This window comes from Lissotriton helveticus, chromosome 7 (genome assembly GCF_964261635.1).
Source record: "Lissotriton helveticus chromosome 7, aLisHel1.1, whole genome shotgun sequence".
NCBI lineage: Eukaryota > Metazoa > Chordata > Amphibia > Caudata > Salamandridae > Lissotriton > Lissotriton helveticus.
The window spans coordinates 292996244-293012793 of record NC_136068.1 but is presented as its reverse complement, the minus strand read 5'-3'; the positions used below and the strand labels follow the sequence as shown (position 1 = coordinate 293012793).

At 45.7% G+C, this 16550-nt stretch overlaps 1 protein-coding gene across 1 annotated transcript in view; it reads right to left on the bottom strand.

Annotated features, from left to right (window-relative positions):
* LOC144766744 (uncharacterized) overlaps positions 1 to 16550 on the bottom strand; it is a 604477-nt gene that overhangs the window by 353649 nt on the left and 234278 nt on the right. Inside the window, exon 6 of the mRNA XM_078650492.1 lies at positions 14512 to 14611. Within this exon, the coding sequence (XP_078506618.1) occupies positions 14512 to 14611 (100 nt within the window). The remainder of the gene's footprint in view (positions 1 to 14511; positions 14612 to 16550) is intronic.

Below are 16550 nucleotides of genomic sequence, written 5' to 3'. Positions count from 1 at the left end.
AACTATATACATAAATATATATACATATATATATATATATATATATATATATATATATATATATATATATATATATATATATATATATATATATATATATCCAACAAAACTCCCCCAAGCAATTTAGGATGCACTCGACACGCTGTTGTAAAACTATCTTGTTTATTAATACATAGCAACCAGCAAGGTTATCCCGGTCTTTAAAATATCATAGCCAACGTGTTTTGAAGTACTAACTTCTTCTTCATGGGCTGCTGGTGTAAAGTCTCCCAGAGCACTCTGCATGCTTATATCTGCCCTCACTGGGCATTGCTTAGTGCAATCTCCGTTCTGATTCATGCCTGATTCATTAAGTCCATTTATCGAGCCTTTGTCTCCCTCAGTGGATTCTGTGGACTTTTTAGTGCAGCTTCCTATTATAACTACCCTTGGTAGGGCTCCAGGAATTATTGCCAGTTTGTTTGTGCCACAACAGCTGCGCTGAACCGGTGCAGAAATGTCCCCACCGCAGCCTCTCCTTAGTTCTCAGTGGTCCATTAAGAAGAAGTTAGTTCTTCGAAACGCGTCGGCCATGATATTCTAAAGACCGGGATAACCTTGCTGGTTGCTATGTATTAATAAACCAGATAGTATATATATATTGCACATTTCTGAGTCAGAAAACCAGAGCATAATGTTTGTTAATCTGTGCCAGTGTCCCCCGAACAAAGCAACAAAGCAAGAAAGTAGAGTATGGCCGATTAGAGCTCCATGTCATCAGATAGCACTGGATAAGGGCTTGTTGAAGCTGTTAACTTTTGGCACGGAGGCTCAGCAGAGAAACTTTAAATTCACGACCAGAAAAGGTCCAGTTGAATCTTTTTGCTCTTTCAATGAAGATTTCTATGTTCAGACTCAGTGACTTTTTTGAAACTTGGATTCTTCCAGTGGAGCAAGGGTGAAAGTTGTAGCCAACATGTCTCCACGAGGCTGGATACTTTCTCCGCTACGTCTTGCTGAGTCACATTTGCTGCTGCAGAAAAGCTCAAAGCATGAGCAACCTGAATCTATGGCCCAGCGGCAATCAAAAGCGCAATCATTGGATCGGCATGCCAGGTTGGACCTGATCTTCCTGAGGTCTTTGAAACCAAAAGTTTCTAAGTCCCAGGTTTCAGGATCTGTTAGGAGGAGTACACTTTTATGGTTTAAATCTCTGTATTAGTTTCAATAAACAGAAAAGGAAACATAGGCTCCCTGCTCCGTAACAGTGCTTGTAAGCCCAGCCGGGCGCTATGAGATGTATTACCAAAGGCAAATAGCAAGGAGCAGGCCTTCAAACAGAAGACAGTCAGAGACCGCCCTAACAAGGAAAACCCCTCACCCCTCACCTTCCCTCCCCTCCCCCACTCGTCCACCATGATTTAAAAGGAAAGAAAAAAAGGGAAAAAGGGGAGAAGCTCAGGAGCCAAATTGGTGTCCTCAGCGTTTAGTTTGACGTGGCTTTCGGGGTATAGCATCCGGAAATGGCGTGTCAGGGAGACGGAGAAGGCGTAGATATCTAGGTACGTCAACTCCCGGAATTCAGTCGTTAACAGAGTGAGAAAAGGTCGCCAGAGCTCCGGAAATTCAGACCCCCTCCCTGCCATCGTCAGTGTAAGTTTCTCCATGCCCAGGACCAACCATAATCTGTGAAGCCATCCGGTGTGTGTCGGGGGTTGAGTGGAGAGCCAGTTGGCTAGGATATTCTGGGTCGCTGCTCCCAGAGCAATGGCAATCAGGCGGCCTCTACGTGATTTAAGAGGGTAGGTCAGTGGGTTAGGAAGGCCCAATAGGACATATGATACAAAACGAGGGATCTGGGTATCAAGGTGTGTGTCTACCACATCCAGGATCTGAGTCCAATAGGCTTGAATGGCCTGGCAGCTCCAGAGGATGTGTTCTAGCGTGCCCACCTCCCCGCAGCCCGTCCTGCAGCGGTCGCTTCTACCCTTGTCAAAGTGATGAATGCGCTCGGGGGTGTAAAACCAGTACGTGGCGACTTTAGTAAGCGTCTCCATGAGACCCATGTGATACGCTGAATGTCTAGCCCTATAATATACTCCCTCCCACTCTTTATGACTCAGAGTCCTACCCAGGTCCCTTTCCCATCTGGCACGGCCTGCATTGTATGTGTGTGCAGTAGGGGTCAGCAGCATCCTATAAATATCCAAGATAAGCTTCTTATCCGAGGTGCGTGTTAATAGCCACTTTTCGTATGTTGTCAACAGACGCTGCGCGTTTGGTCTGATTGTAGGTTGCAACGCCCAATGTCTAACTTGTAGGTAAGGCTGACGTTCCTGTTCTGATAGGCCATAATGCTCTTTAAATTGCGGAAAAGGAATGATGCCCCCCAAGTCGAAAAGATGGCCCAACGCCCTACACGGGGAAGAGCGCCAAGTGCTAAAGGCGGAGGCCGCCATGCCATGGCAGAATTCAGGGTTATAGAATAACAGATAAGGGGGGACGGGAAGGTGGTAAGTTGTTTGGAAACTTTTGTATGGTCCCAAGATTCTAAGATAGTTCTTGTGATATAAGAGGCATAAAGGTTTGTAGGTCTGTGTTGTCGAGGTAAAAAGGGCACCCCTTGGAGAGGGCGACCTGCCACTGCCTGGTCTTGGAAGAGCCAATGTTTAGCTGACTCAAGGCAGTGCCACTCCACTAGGTATCTGAGTTGGGCCGCATGGAAATACAACTGAATGTCAGGGATCCCCACCCCACCCTGCTAAGGCGGCAGAATGGCCACCTGATGATGGAAGCGGAGCTTACGGCCATGCCATATAAATCTCAATAAATATGCCTGTGTTTTCTGGATCCAACCCAATGGGGGTCTGAGGGAAAGAGTCTGAAAAAGGTACAGAATTTGGGAAGATAGTCATCTTTACAGCTGCGATCCAGCCTAGCCAGGACAGGGTGCAGCGCTGCCAGTTACTGAGAATCTTACGAATCCGTTTACGCAAGTTGGAGTAATTAATGTCAGCCGTGGCAGGGATGGTACGGCCCAGTTGGATCCCCAGATATGGGATCGCTGTTGGGGCCCACAGAACCCGGTGTTCCTCCTGTAGGTGGGTGAGAGTGGCCGGCGGCAGGGATATACCAAGGGCTATGGATTTATACATGTTTATCTTAAACCCTGACCCCAGTGCAAACCGATGTAGCTCAACAGAGAGGGCACGCATAGCCACAATCGGGTTAGAGAGGGAAAGCAATATATCGTCCGCGTACAGGCTAATGGTGTGAGTATCCCCCCAAATTTCATGCCCGTGATATGGGGATGTTTCCGAATTCTAAGTGCTAGGGGCTCCATATAGAGTGCGAATAGTAGGGGTGACAGTGGACACCCCTGTCTCGTGCCTCTCCCTATGGAGAATCGTGAAGATGTGTGGCCATTCACATGAACTGTCGCCCAAGGGGAGGGGTAGCAGTACAGGATCCTGGTCCGCAATTTCTCCCCAAAGCCAGCCGCCAACAGAACTAGTTCAAAATAAGGCCAGTGCACCCTATCAAAAGCCTTCTCGGCATCAATTGTCAGGAGCATACATTCCTTCTGGGTGTGAGACGTCTGCTCAATCAAGTGAAGGATACGTTTAGTATTGTCGCTGGTTTGCCTTTGTGGGATAAAGCCTGCCTGGTCGGGATCAATCAACTGGGTCATGTACAGAGCGAGAGGGGATGCTATACTACTGGTATATATTTAGATTTATGTTCAAGAGGGAAATGGGTCGATATGCCCCACATGTCTTCGCGTCCTTCCCTGGTTTGGAAATAACCCCTATTGCTGCCTCAAGCATTTCTTTGGGGATGGATCCCTCCCCATCGAAGGTGTTGTACAGGGTCGCCAGGATCGGTGCCAACTGGGCGCAGAAGGTCTTATAAAAGGCTGCTGTGTAGCCGTTCAGACCCGGGGATGTGCCCAGTTTTAGCCTAGAGATCGCGAAACAACTTCCTCCTTCTGAATCCCACGTTCCAGATACTCCGCTTGGGACTGCGTCAGGGAGAGCAGGTGGGCCTGAGCTATGTATTCAGCGCTATCTTGGTTATCTAAGGTGTTCCCAGCATAGAGGCCGGCGTGGTAACCCCAGAACATCTCTGCTATGGTAGCATCCTTAGTCGTCAACTCTCCCCCCTGGAGACTGATTGCTGGAATCCCTTGCCTCTGCCTCTCTCAGTTTATTAGCTAAGAGATGACCGCATCTATCCCCCCCTACATAATATGAATGGCAAAGTCTAAGGGACGCGTATTCGGCCCTGTCCTGGTCCAGAGCCGTCAGCTGTTTACGTTCCGTGCACAGCTGGTGCCAAGCTCATGAGTCCCCCGTGCGCTGGTGCATCTGCTCCAATTCAGAGACTCTTTTCGTGAGTTCAGCACGCTTTTGTTCCCTGTCCGCATTACCTGCAGCCGATATGGCTATAAATACCCCTCTCAGAACTGCTTTCAGAGCTCCCCATTGCGTAGCTGCTGTAGTGTCAGTGTTGGCGTTGTGCTCTAAAAAGTCTGTGATAGCCTTTTGGACTTGTTCCACCACCGGGGTGCACTGTAACAGTGTATCTCGCAAGCGCCAGTGTCGCTGGGGCCGGGTCAGAGTCGGGAGCGAGAAAGATGCTAGGACCAGTGAATGATTTGAGAGAGAAGCTGTGAGGATCTCAGCGCTGGAGACATAGGCCCTAAGTGAGGAAGAGCAGAGGAATAGTCTAGCTGTGCATAGGTCTTGTGTGCTCCGGAGTAGCATGTTTTGCTACGGGTGTGGGGGTGGAGGTGGAGCCAAAGGTCAATCAACCCCAATTCTCGAAGGCGAGTCTGCCCCTGTGCAGTAAGTACTGCTGCCTGGTGAGTTATTTGACAGGATCGGTCTAAGGCATTATCAAGGACAATTTTGAGGTCTGCCCCCAGGAACAAGTGCCGATCTGGCGTGGCAGCTGCCTCACTGAGAGCCTGCATGAGGAATTTGAGTTGCTCATCGTTAGGTGCATAGATGGATCCCACCACAAATGTCATCCCGCCTAGGGAGAATTGATATGTAAGCAAACGGCCCTTTATCTCGGATTCTTTCTTAAGAACTTTGCCCTGGAAGAGGCGGGAAACCAATATGGCCGGTTTTGGAGGTGTTGAATTTGGGAAAGCTCGGGATTTCAGCCTATGATGATCTTTAAATTGGAGGTGTGTCTCTTGGAGCAGGCATATGTCAGCTTTGGAACTCTCCAGGTAGTTAAGGACCGACCGTCTCTTAATCAGTTTGTTTAGGCCCCGAACATTAAGCGTGAGGATAGTAAGGGGGGCTTGTGTCATCCCGAAGTGGTGTGATGGGGGAGCGCTGGGGACTGCGATACCTAGGAAGGACAGGGCCAAAAACTAAAGAAAAAGGTGAACGAGGGAACCCAGACCCAAAACAAAAACCCCAAAAAGGCATAGACTCCATAAGAGAATCAACAACAACAGGAAAGGAAAAAACAGGGGAAATGAGTACATCAAAGAACATTGTCTGCCATCCTGGGCAAACCAGGAGGTCGTCGTTGTGGGCACGAATTGCGACCAACAGAGGGGGTCACGGCCCCTCCCACCGTCCGCCACTGCAGAAAAGGCCAGAGCAGAGTCCATCGGGGAACACGCTACCCTTCATCCAACTAGTCCTCCTCCATAAGGGCCTCCGAGGCCAGATCCAGAGCGTCCCGTTGATTCTTGGCGATGTCCGCTTTGTCTGGCTTCCGAAACCGTCTGCGGTGCCGCTGACGTTGCCACCCCGAGGGTGTGACCTCAGGCCCCGATGCGCCGTCTTCGTCTTCACCCGGAAGTGCCAGTCCCAGGAGGTGACAGGAGTCTACAAGGGAGTGCAGCTGGTGTAGCTTGCCATCAAGACGAAATATAAGCCGGAATGGGTGGCCCCAGGCATATTGAATACCCTTCTGTCTCATATGTTCCGTCATGGGGTGGAATTGTCGCCGGCGCTGCAAAGTAATCAGAGGGAGGTCTTGATAAATAATTGGGTTGTGCCCCTTGTAGGAGATAGGATGAAGAGAACTCACTTTGGTGAGTATTGTCTCTTTGACTTTAAAGTCTTGAAGGCATACCAAAATGTCCGCGGGCGGGGCGTTAAGGAGTAAACTTTTAAACCATCCAAGGGTAAAAGACCTTGGGGTCAGCATTTGGGGATCAAGACTCACTCTAGCAGAGGCCAGCAGCAGGGTTCAAGGTAGGTTTAGATATAACTAGTCAGCTGGGCAGTTTCAGAAAAGGCCATTTGTAGCTTTTTGTTTCCTAGTAGCTTGAGCAGGAGGTCAGCCTTCTGACCTTTGGAGTCAACTTACTTGTCCTAGATACAAGATGGAGATCAGGTCAAGCTTGTCTTAGTCTTCTAGGTTATTCTCAGGTCACTTCAGGCCATGGACTAGAAGTCCAGTCCTCTTCTGTTCTTCCACAGGTCCAGAAAGTGTTCTGAGGAGGTTACTGTGGGTGCTACATTTATGCTAAGCATCAACCTGTGATTGAGGGGGCCCCTTTCTTCTCCCTAACCAAATAGATAAAGGTTCCCAGGTACATCACCTTTTGGAGCACTTCCTGTGTGCCCTACTGCAAACAATTCCACAATGCCCTTCGCTGCCTAAATCAAAGATCGTGAAACCCTTCTCCCATTGTGCAGAGCCTGCGTGCTCATCCCTGATGTGTGATTAGGGAAATAAGCAACCTCTCCTCTGTGGTCACTCTAAACCAGTTCTGGGGGCAGTTCCTCTTCCACTGGGATTGGAGCCTGCCTGGCTGGACTGGAAAAATGGAGTCATGCCCAATTGTCAGATAACATTTGCCTGTGACAGGGTAGGCCTCTTCTAAGTTCATTAAGTTCTGGGGCACAACCTAGATGATAATCCTGCCAAAGGAACAGAACACCTCCCCACACCAAATGCTCTTATCTCAATCTCAGCTATGGGAGAAAGTTCACACTCATTGAGGGAGCTATTCAGCTACCAGGTGACAGTTGGGCTCATGCAAATAGGGATCCAGAGTCTTTATACAGGGAAAAGGTAACTTTCTAAAGGCATCTTTTCTAAAAAAAAAAATGTATTACAATCCTGTTGTGATCCCAAACACACCATTAAATTGGGCTTGAAATAAGTATTTCAAAAATTAGAAGAATTACATTTTTAAGTGCTTTCTAGCCAAATACAGCATTATTAAATGTACATTACATCCCTATGCTTTTCTATGAAGCAACTAACCCTGTCATAATAAATAGTTTTTAGGGCCTTTTTAATGTAAGGATACGTTCAGCATAGATCTTTTACATATCCTACTCCTAAATGCCAGGCACTCTTCCTTCTAGACAGTAAGGCCTACTTGGGAGGCGGGGGCACATTTTGTATTTATAATAAAGAGCTGTGACTAGTCAAAAGGTCGAATTTACAGTTTAAAACTGCACAACCAGCCTACATGTGGCAGTCCTACAGTCATGTGTACACTGTCACTGTAGTGGATTTCACAATGCATTCTGTGTCATTTAACTTACAGGCTCTGGGTGTACTGTTCATATACTAGGGTCTTATAGGGAAGTAAAATATGCCAATTAGGAGTATGCCAATTTCATCATGTTAATAGCGGGAGCACAGGCATTTTACTACTGGTTAGCAGGAGCAACGTTCACACCATTGTACAGTCATCAAAAACAGTCAAGGCTAAACATACCACACAAAAGATGGTAATTTCTAAAACGTATCTCTGTTGAGTGTTTCTCAGGGCCCTCCAAGAAGTGCCAACCAGGTTGTGAATCAAGAGCATGGATTATGTCTCCTTGAAAATGGTTACAATTGTGCTGCTCAAAACCTGTGGTCCCATGAACCGCCTGCAACTTCATTCTGTTGTCATGAGTATCACTTCAGCTCCCCATCTCCGTGGTATTCAGAGCTCTTATTTAAGATGTCTTTTCATGTTGTTTCCCAAGGAGATAATTTACTGACAGGGGGAAAAACATAATGTCTGCGTATGATTACAGAATAGACTGCATGATCTCCACACAAATGTACCAAAAATCAATGCGCTTGTGGAGAATTTTAACGAAATACATAGACGGGTCAGACTTTCAAATGTATGGCATAAAAACAGTGCCATACACAAAGGACTAGCATTGTGTGTTTGAGGCTGATATGGAGCCCCAGAAGTCAGAAAGATGTACTTAATGTATTTGAGGACACTTCCTTGCTGCACTCTGGATCATAACTCTAATACTCAGGGGATGACCAAAGAATGAGGAAACAGTTTGCCATGCAGAGTCGATACTCATTGTCTCATCTGATACTGTCTGTTCCTTTAGTGAATATTCGGTTCTGGTTTGCTGGGTTACAGGCCCTTGTGGCTCTCTGGCTAAATCCTATTGAAGTCAGTTAGCTATTCTGGACAATTATAGCTTGTATATGGCGTATTGTGACCATTTTCTCTTCTTAAATCATGAACAGGAGATTTGGGAATGCAAAAGGTATGTCTAGGATAATTCTTCTTCTGAAGATTAACAACAGAGTGCTGAAAGCTTTTACCCTTCCTTTTCCTGCGGAGTTCTACCAAAGTCCAAAGTCTTACCCGATACTCATCCCTAAGGGTCAGTACTTATCTAATACTCAAGAAACTGTCAGGACACAAAGGCATAATTAATACTGTTGCCAGGTGCAAATGTTATGTTATGTTATAAAAAGACTTATATCGCGCTCTAATACTCTATAATGTCCTGGCGCGTGAGTGGACTGTGGAAGAGAGGGCAGGAAAGATTAAATGAGCTGATTAAAAAGATGAGTGTTTAATTTTTTTTTAAAAAGACAAAAATCCTGTATATGCTGTAAGTATATGGGGAGGGCATTCCAGGCAACTGCTACTTTAACAGAAAGGGACAGGCCCCCCAAGCGAGACCTGCAAAACCGCGGGATAACCAACCGGGTTGGGTGGCAGATCGCAGGGGACGACTGGGCGTATACAAAGCAAAGCACCTCCTAAGGTACGCAGGCCCTTGGCCATGAACGTCCCTGTGAGATAAGATAAGGGCCTTAAATTGCACCCGTTGGACCACAGGTGGCCAATACAGATCCTGCAGATGCTGCTGAACACTAGATCTCCTAGGGATGTCAAACAGGAGTCTCGCTACGGCATTCTGTATGATTTGAAGCTTCTTAACCAAATAACCAGGAAAGACAATGAACAAAGCATTTGCATAATCGAGGCGGGAAAGGATGATGGTGCGCGCTAGCATTTCTTTAGCCTCCCTAGGAAGCAAACAACCGCTGAGCTAGGGCACGGGAAGTTTGGCGGCCACAAAGATTCTCTGAAGGCAGGGGGGAACCGGCCATACAGGAGTACCTCCGACTTATCCTCATTGCACTTAAGTTGGGCATGTGCAAGCTAGTGGAATACAGATGAGAGGCAAATCTGTGCGGCATTGGTGTCCAGATCAGAGTCCTTCCAGGTAAATAGCAGCTGGATGTCGTTCGCGTAGGCTATAATTTTAGCTCCCAGCTCCTCTGCTAAAAAAATCAAGGGGGTCAGATATATGTTGAAAAGCAGAGGGCTCAACGTGGAGCCCTGAGGCACCCCTGCTGAAAGTTTCCTAACGGAGGACGAGAAGGAACGCATCCAGACCTGCTGGGTACGATCGTCCAGGAAGGACTTTATCCAATCCAATGCAGGACCAGCGATGCCAATAGTTGACAACCTGGCAAGAAGTAGCTGGTGAGGTACCGTATCGAAGACGGTAGAGAGGTCCAGCAAAATCAGAGATGCCCTGCCGCCTCCATCCAGGCACTCCATGATTGCCTCCGTCATCTACACCAGCGGAGGTACTGAACCGAGATTGAGCATGGTGAAGAGCACTAGATTTTTCCACGAAGGCCTCATGCTGCCGGAAAACCACCTTCTCACAAACTTTACCCAAGACTGGCAGAAGAGAGATGGGACAATAGTTTGATGGATCAGAGGGATGGAAAGCAGATTTTTTTAAGAAGGGGTAAGAGTTTAGCCTACTTCCAACGCACAGGAACAGTGGCGGTCTGAAGGGATACATTAATAATTTCAGCTACCTCTGAGCAAACCACCTCAGCTACCCCAGCTAATACTTGAGCCGGGCACGGATCTGTGGGCGAGCCCGACTTCAGAGATTTAAGAATGGCTATGATGTCAGACTCAGCTACGGGCAGGAGTTGATTGAACAGGGGTTAGGTAGGCTAGAAATCAGAGGGGACACCAGAGGAGCACTCTTCTCTTCCTGGAAAAAATTCCCAAGCTGTCCTGAATCTTAGTTATCTTCTCGATAAAAAAGGAAGACAACTCCTCGCACCATTGTGGGGAGACTGGCAGGGTCCTTTGCTCCGCACAGGGCGACAGAAAGCTCTTAACAATAGAAAAAATCTCCTTGCTATTGTTGTTGGCCCTGGTAATTCACCCTGCATAGTAATTACTTTTCGCTTTCCTAATAGCAGTGTAATAATCCCTCTGAGCTATACAGAGTGTGGACTTAGTGAAGGGGCAGCATTTCACGACGCCAGCAGTACTCCAATTTTTTACATCCCAGTTTCAACTCCTTCAGAGCATTTGAAAACCAAGCTTTGATGGTGGATAGCGCTGTTTACTATTGGGAACTAGTTTGGCAGTGGAGCTAACCCCACGGCTTATCCAGGAATCAAAGCTATCCACCGCCCCTTGAAGATCAAGGGCAGGTGCTGGCCGGCCTGAAGCAAAGCCTCAGAGAACGCTGGAAGATCAATCTTCTGAGGGCGGGTGCCAGGGTGTAAGGCAGAAGTGCGCGGAGACTTCCCAATAGACCACAAGAACCTGATCAGATAATGATCAGACCAGGTAACTTGTTCAGGTTCCCTAGTAGACAAATCAAAATTAGTGCAGACCAAGTCCAGTAAGTGCCTCCCCGAATGCGACGGCATCTTGACCCACTGGGTCAGCTGAGCCAGATTGAATGAGACGAGGAGAGCCTTGGAATCAGGGGATTCTGGGGCGTCCAGGTGAATATTAAAATCCCCCCAAAGTAAAAACTTGGAGAAGCGGAGGGCGCGAGCAATGATGACATCGTCCAGAGCTTTCAAAAAAGCTCCGGGAGGGCCAACGTGCCTCCCAGCGTGAAACGAGGAGATAAAATAAAAGTGAAGTAAAAGGCCTCACCCTCCCCCCAACTCGCCAGAGACCTCGCTGGAAAAAGACCATGCTTTCCTGAACACAACTAAAATTCCACCTACTCGTCCAGTTTCCTGGTAGGCTGGAACGATTTTGTAGCCCCTGGGAATAGCATGCTCAACCACAGGGGCACAAGAATCATTGAGCCACGTCTCTGTTATAAATAAAACATCTAATTTAGCATCCGAGAGAAGTTCATAAATATCAGATGCATGGTTAACCATGGAGCGGGAGTTAATAAGTGCCGCCTGAATCCTGGTCTCGCTCACAGCAGGGGGTTGGGTGGGTCTATACGCCTTGGTTGGAGGCAGAATTTACAAGAGGGGCAAGTTTTAGAGAGGCAATGCAGAAATTCCCATTGCATACCTCCTTTACATTCCGAAACATTCAGCAACATAGGTTCCTCACGATTATACACACTCTTACCGCCCAGAGCTTCAACCGGGGCATGTGCAGCATGGCTGGCACTGGACGCTCCCAGGACGTGGACGGGCGCAGACAGGCTTGCCTTTGGCGCGCCTTCGACGCGCCCGCTGCCGCGCGTCCGCTGTGCGCGTCTGCTGCACGTCTGGGATAGCATGTGGGTTTTATGGAAGAATCCCTCCCCCAGCTAGACCACAGCCTACAGTCCCACCGGGATCCGGGACTCCCACAAAGATGGTGCCCTGCCCTCCACTCAATCGGCACAGGAAGCCGTGGTGGAACGGGGCAGGGGAAGCACACCTCGTCCTTAAGGTAAGTAGGGAGCACAATAAAAGTACTGTCGCTAGCAAGAACAGATATGAGTCCTTCAGCCAACCAGAGCAGACCACACTTTTCTAGACTTCTTTCTGGTCTTTATAACCAAGAGTGGCAGATGCCAATTGGTCAGATCTTATCATAGTGTGCATTAGTAATTTGATGTCAATCAGTAAAAATGAGTAGGTCGTTCTGGGGAAACTACAATGCACTGCTACCTGAAGATGGACATCTCTGGGTCATCTACATTTTTTAAACTCACCATGCCAAACACAAAAAAATCACACACACACACACACACCTGATACTGAAGGGTAGTGCATGGACTGCAGTCTAGGTGACAGAATTTATCTTAGAAAGGGCTAGTAGATTCCGCCACAGGTAACAAGACCTCTTCCCCGCAATAGAACCTAACTAAATCCTCCATAAATCTTCACACAGCCTGAAGAAAAAGGGACATTCTTCTCAAGTAAGAATCAGGATGAATTTCGGTGTACCTCAATTAAATCCAACCAAAAACAATCAGGTAGTCCACCAATGGTCTTGAGAATTGAAGACAACAGCGGCAAAACCAGTGGCTATTGAAAAGCATCCAAAAATTAGCTAAAGGACTGTGATTTTTTAATCATTCTTATAGGAGAAACCCAATCCAAGTGGAGAAAGGTCATTTTAAAGTGATGCCAGTCTATCACAAAGATGCAAGACCAATACAGAAGGTAGGTTCATCCCAACTTCCCAGATATTGAGGTCACTTACTAGTCACTTACTAGTAGTAGTTCTGCTTGCCATTTGTCCTTTTTATTCAGCTGTGTTATTTCCTGTTCCAATAATGCATTAGAAGATTGAAGTTTCACCAAATGAGAAAATAAACTGTGGCCACTTGTCACTGCAGTGCAATAGTGCATTCTATTGCTCTTGATTTATTTGTACCTTAGGGTGGTCCAGTAATCTATTACTGGAATCCTTCTGCCTATCTTCTGGAAAACTCATAAAGTAGCTAAAAATAACCCGCTTGATTTTTTTATGATTCATTTTTCATTCGAAATTTGGCACTTAATAAATAGTTGGTGCAGATAGATTTTTTAGATTTTTGAAAAAGAGATATGCCTTTCTATAAAAGCTCTTCTGTGTTCCCACACATTGGTGAAGATATTTTGTGTTTATGATTTACTGTCCTCAGTGAATGAGAACTGTTATGCATTTCAGCAAAGTTGGAAAGGTTTTGAGAAAATAAATCCTTTCCCAAACGTTACCTTGCCTCAATGAGATTTTAACTTTTGGTGCAAAGTTCCATCTACCTTTTAAGTAGAAGGGACGTGGCATTAAAATCCATGGTTGTTACATAGAAACATACATGTAACTGCCATGGAATCCCCCCTTGACACAAGTTATCACAAAGTAGTGCAAAGTCGCACAATACACCACTTTGAGTTACTTTAGTGCTACTTTCCAACTCAAATCAGGATTTATTTTGGAAAGTAAACCCAAAAAAACACTTTGCACCAGTTTGCTTCACTTTTGTATTGAAAACCAGGTACTTAGGGGTAGATTTACAAGAAAGTGACGCATTTGTGAAGATGCGTCATTTTCCTGCGCCACAATGGATGCGCCATATTGTAAATACCATGACGCAAGGATTGACAGATGTGTCAGAAATTCTGTTGCATCTGTTGAAGCAAAAGTCACGCATTGCAGGAGTCATGTCGCAAGCACGACGCAACTCCAGCGATGCAGGGGGATGCCTATCCTCATTGTACTGCGTCACTCCTTACGCATGCTTCAAGTAGGCTTAAAAATTTGACACAGTGGCGTCCTAGAAGTGGCGAAGTGAACTCTTGCAGTTTTCATTGCGTCACTTCTATGAGACTTTTTTGTGTTGGAACGCCCATCCTGCATACACTATACCTGACATAGGTATAATGTGACGCAGGGCTTTACAAAGTGTCGCACCTCCCTAGATGCGTCATGTTGTAAATGGGCAGCATTTTTACGCAAAAAGTGACGCAACTTCGGCGCAAAAAGAATGCAAGGGGCTTGTAAATCTGCCCCACAGTGTTAGTAAATCTGCTCCTAAGTATGCTTGGGCAGCCAGAAACACAAGCAGGTTTCCAGTGTTAGCTGATTTCCTCTTTACCGGCAAACAAAAAACAGGAGAGGATTCTGCCCTGTCCCCTTTTTGCCTAATATTTGTACCCAATCCTCTCCACAAATAGGCTTTGCGAGAAGTGAGATTTTCCTAGAACAAATGTCCATTTTTCACAGTCTGGTGGGCAGCATACCCAGATTTTTATTAAAGGCACAGAGGCTAATTTTATGCACAACCTCTTTTATTGGTTGCAAATATCAACTGTGAAATAAGTGCCATGAGCTCCTGGACCAGAGAATTTTCAGGTTAAGTGTATGCGCTTTTGAAAATGCAATGTCCTAAAAAAGTAGCAAATATGTATGCTGTGTGCCAGTGCAACCCTCCACGCTACCCCCAGGAATCCACAAAGCATGTGAGCAATGTGATGACACTCTACTGCTGTATTACCTTTTCACTGTAAACAAATACCATGGGATGGATAGCAAAGATTTTGTAGGGGATGAGTTTGAAATAAGTGACTCACCACAGTTGCGCTGTGTTCTTTAATGTAACTTTCAAGTTCGACACACAGTTCCAGAAGCACACTTTGTAGCTCTGGGTCATCTAACACATCACCATCATAGCTGGAAATAATAAGACAAACAGGTTAGGTCGTTTCTGAAATGGCTAAACTGGAGCATATTTTTACACACAAGTTTTAGAGTAAATGATGTTGCAAAGTATAGATGGTCCCATACCACAAAGGTAAATTCGATCGTAATTGCAAGGATGGGATTGAATGTAGCTATATTTCTTATGCTTGCCAGGAACCCGCACTCGGATTTCCGGTGAGCATAAATTAGATTTCAAGTTCAGACATCTCCACTATAAGTGCAGAGAAACCAACACTTGTAAGCCCAATCAAAGGTGGGGAGTTCCAAGGTGTGGTTTGCCCTGAAAGGTTGGAAATGACAGAAAATGTACATTGGTGAGCGTTCTCAAATCTCATCTCTGACCCCTTCACTACCTAGAAATGGTCTGAGATTGTAATCCAGACTAATGTCTGAAGTAATTTCTCTTCCATAATGAAAAAATGAATGAAGGGCCTCCAAATCTCGTGGTGGTGCATTGGAAGAACTTTTTCTGAGGGGATAATGTTTTTCCCTGCAGATAAAAGAATTATGGATTTGCACAGGAGGCTCCATTCTCCATATTTGGAGTTCTCCTCTTTCCTCTTTGCTGAAATCTGCACATAGAGAACAGGACATTTTATGACTAGCTAGATAGAGAACAGGACATTTTATGACTAGCTAGATAAAGTTCCCAGAAGTACCCTTGAAAACCTGTGCCTGGCACAGCTTTCTAGGCGTACTTCTGAGAATGCTTGATAATGTGAAAAAAAACATAATTGCATGCTCAGACAGAGATGCAAATCTCTGCCCCTGCTTTTATGAGTTTTTTCGTGAATTGGGCCCAATGTTTTTATATCAAAGTTCAAATTTCAATTCAGTTTTTCAGTGGGAAGGTCTGCTTTCCCCTTTACTTCGGTATGGGTGTAAACAATGAAATATGTTATGGTAGAGCATGGGTACTCACAAAAACTTTCCTAAGGGCCACAAATTTAGTCTGTGATGTGACCAAGGACCGCATTGATACTAGCAAGGTGGCGGCTGGGTGTGGTTTGTAATAGGTGCATGCCTCTAGTGTCTGAATTGTACAATATGAAACCAAAACCTTGTGATTAATCCCAGCTTCTCCGCTTAACCAAACTGTGTGATCCTAGGTAATTATTTTATTTCACCTTCCCTCCTTTTTCTTCATTATCACATATGTGGACCTCAAAATACATGACTTCAGTGTGTGTGCAGTACAAATCCTTTCCCTGTGTTTGATTTAATAAACCATTTGCTGTTCATGTATAACAGAAATCCTGGCCCTTAAAAAGTGGACATGACACCTGACTTGCCTCTACATACACCAAGAATGAATTTTTCTCAATTCATGTTTGAAAACTATCACTTAGAAAAAATACTTCTCAATGCACTGATAATCTGATGCACTGAGGTGAAACTGTTCAGTATGTTAATGAGTTATTAACAGACTTCATCATACTTTTACTGCAAGATCTCTTTTTAAATTAAGGTGTTCCTTAAGTTAAGTTGTTTAGGACACCCTAGTTACTTCCTTTCTTTAAATTCAATTAACCTTTAAATAAATGCTTGACAGCCCTACTTTGTGTATCAGAGTGATACGAGCTGACACAAATGCAGGCATAATGGGAGTAGAACCCATTGTAAAGGTTTTTATGTCTTTTTACCTGATTTTATAACAAAGAAAAACAGTCTTTTTAACTTGTACTCACCCTCTGTCCACTTCCCTCACTTCTGATCAAGAGACCGGAGGGGGCGGAGCCATACAGGGACACTTAACTCACATGCCAGTCCCTTCGTGCAGCGGACGCGCGCTGACACAAAGGCAAGCATATTGGGAGTAGAAACCATTGTAAAGGTTTTTCTATGTTTTTACCTGATTTTATAACAAAGAAAAAGTCTTTTTAACTTGTACTCATCCTCTGTCCCCTGT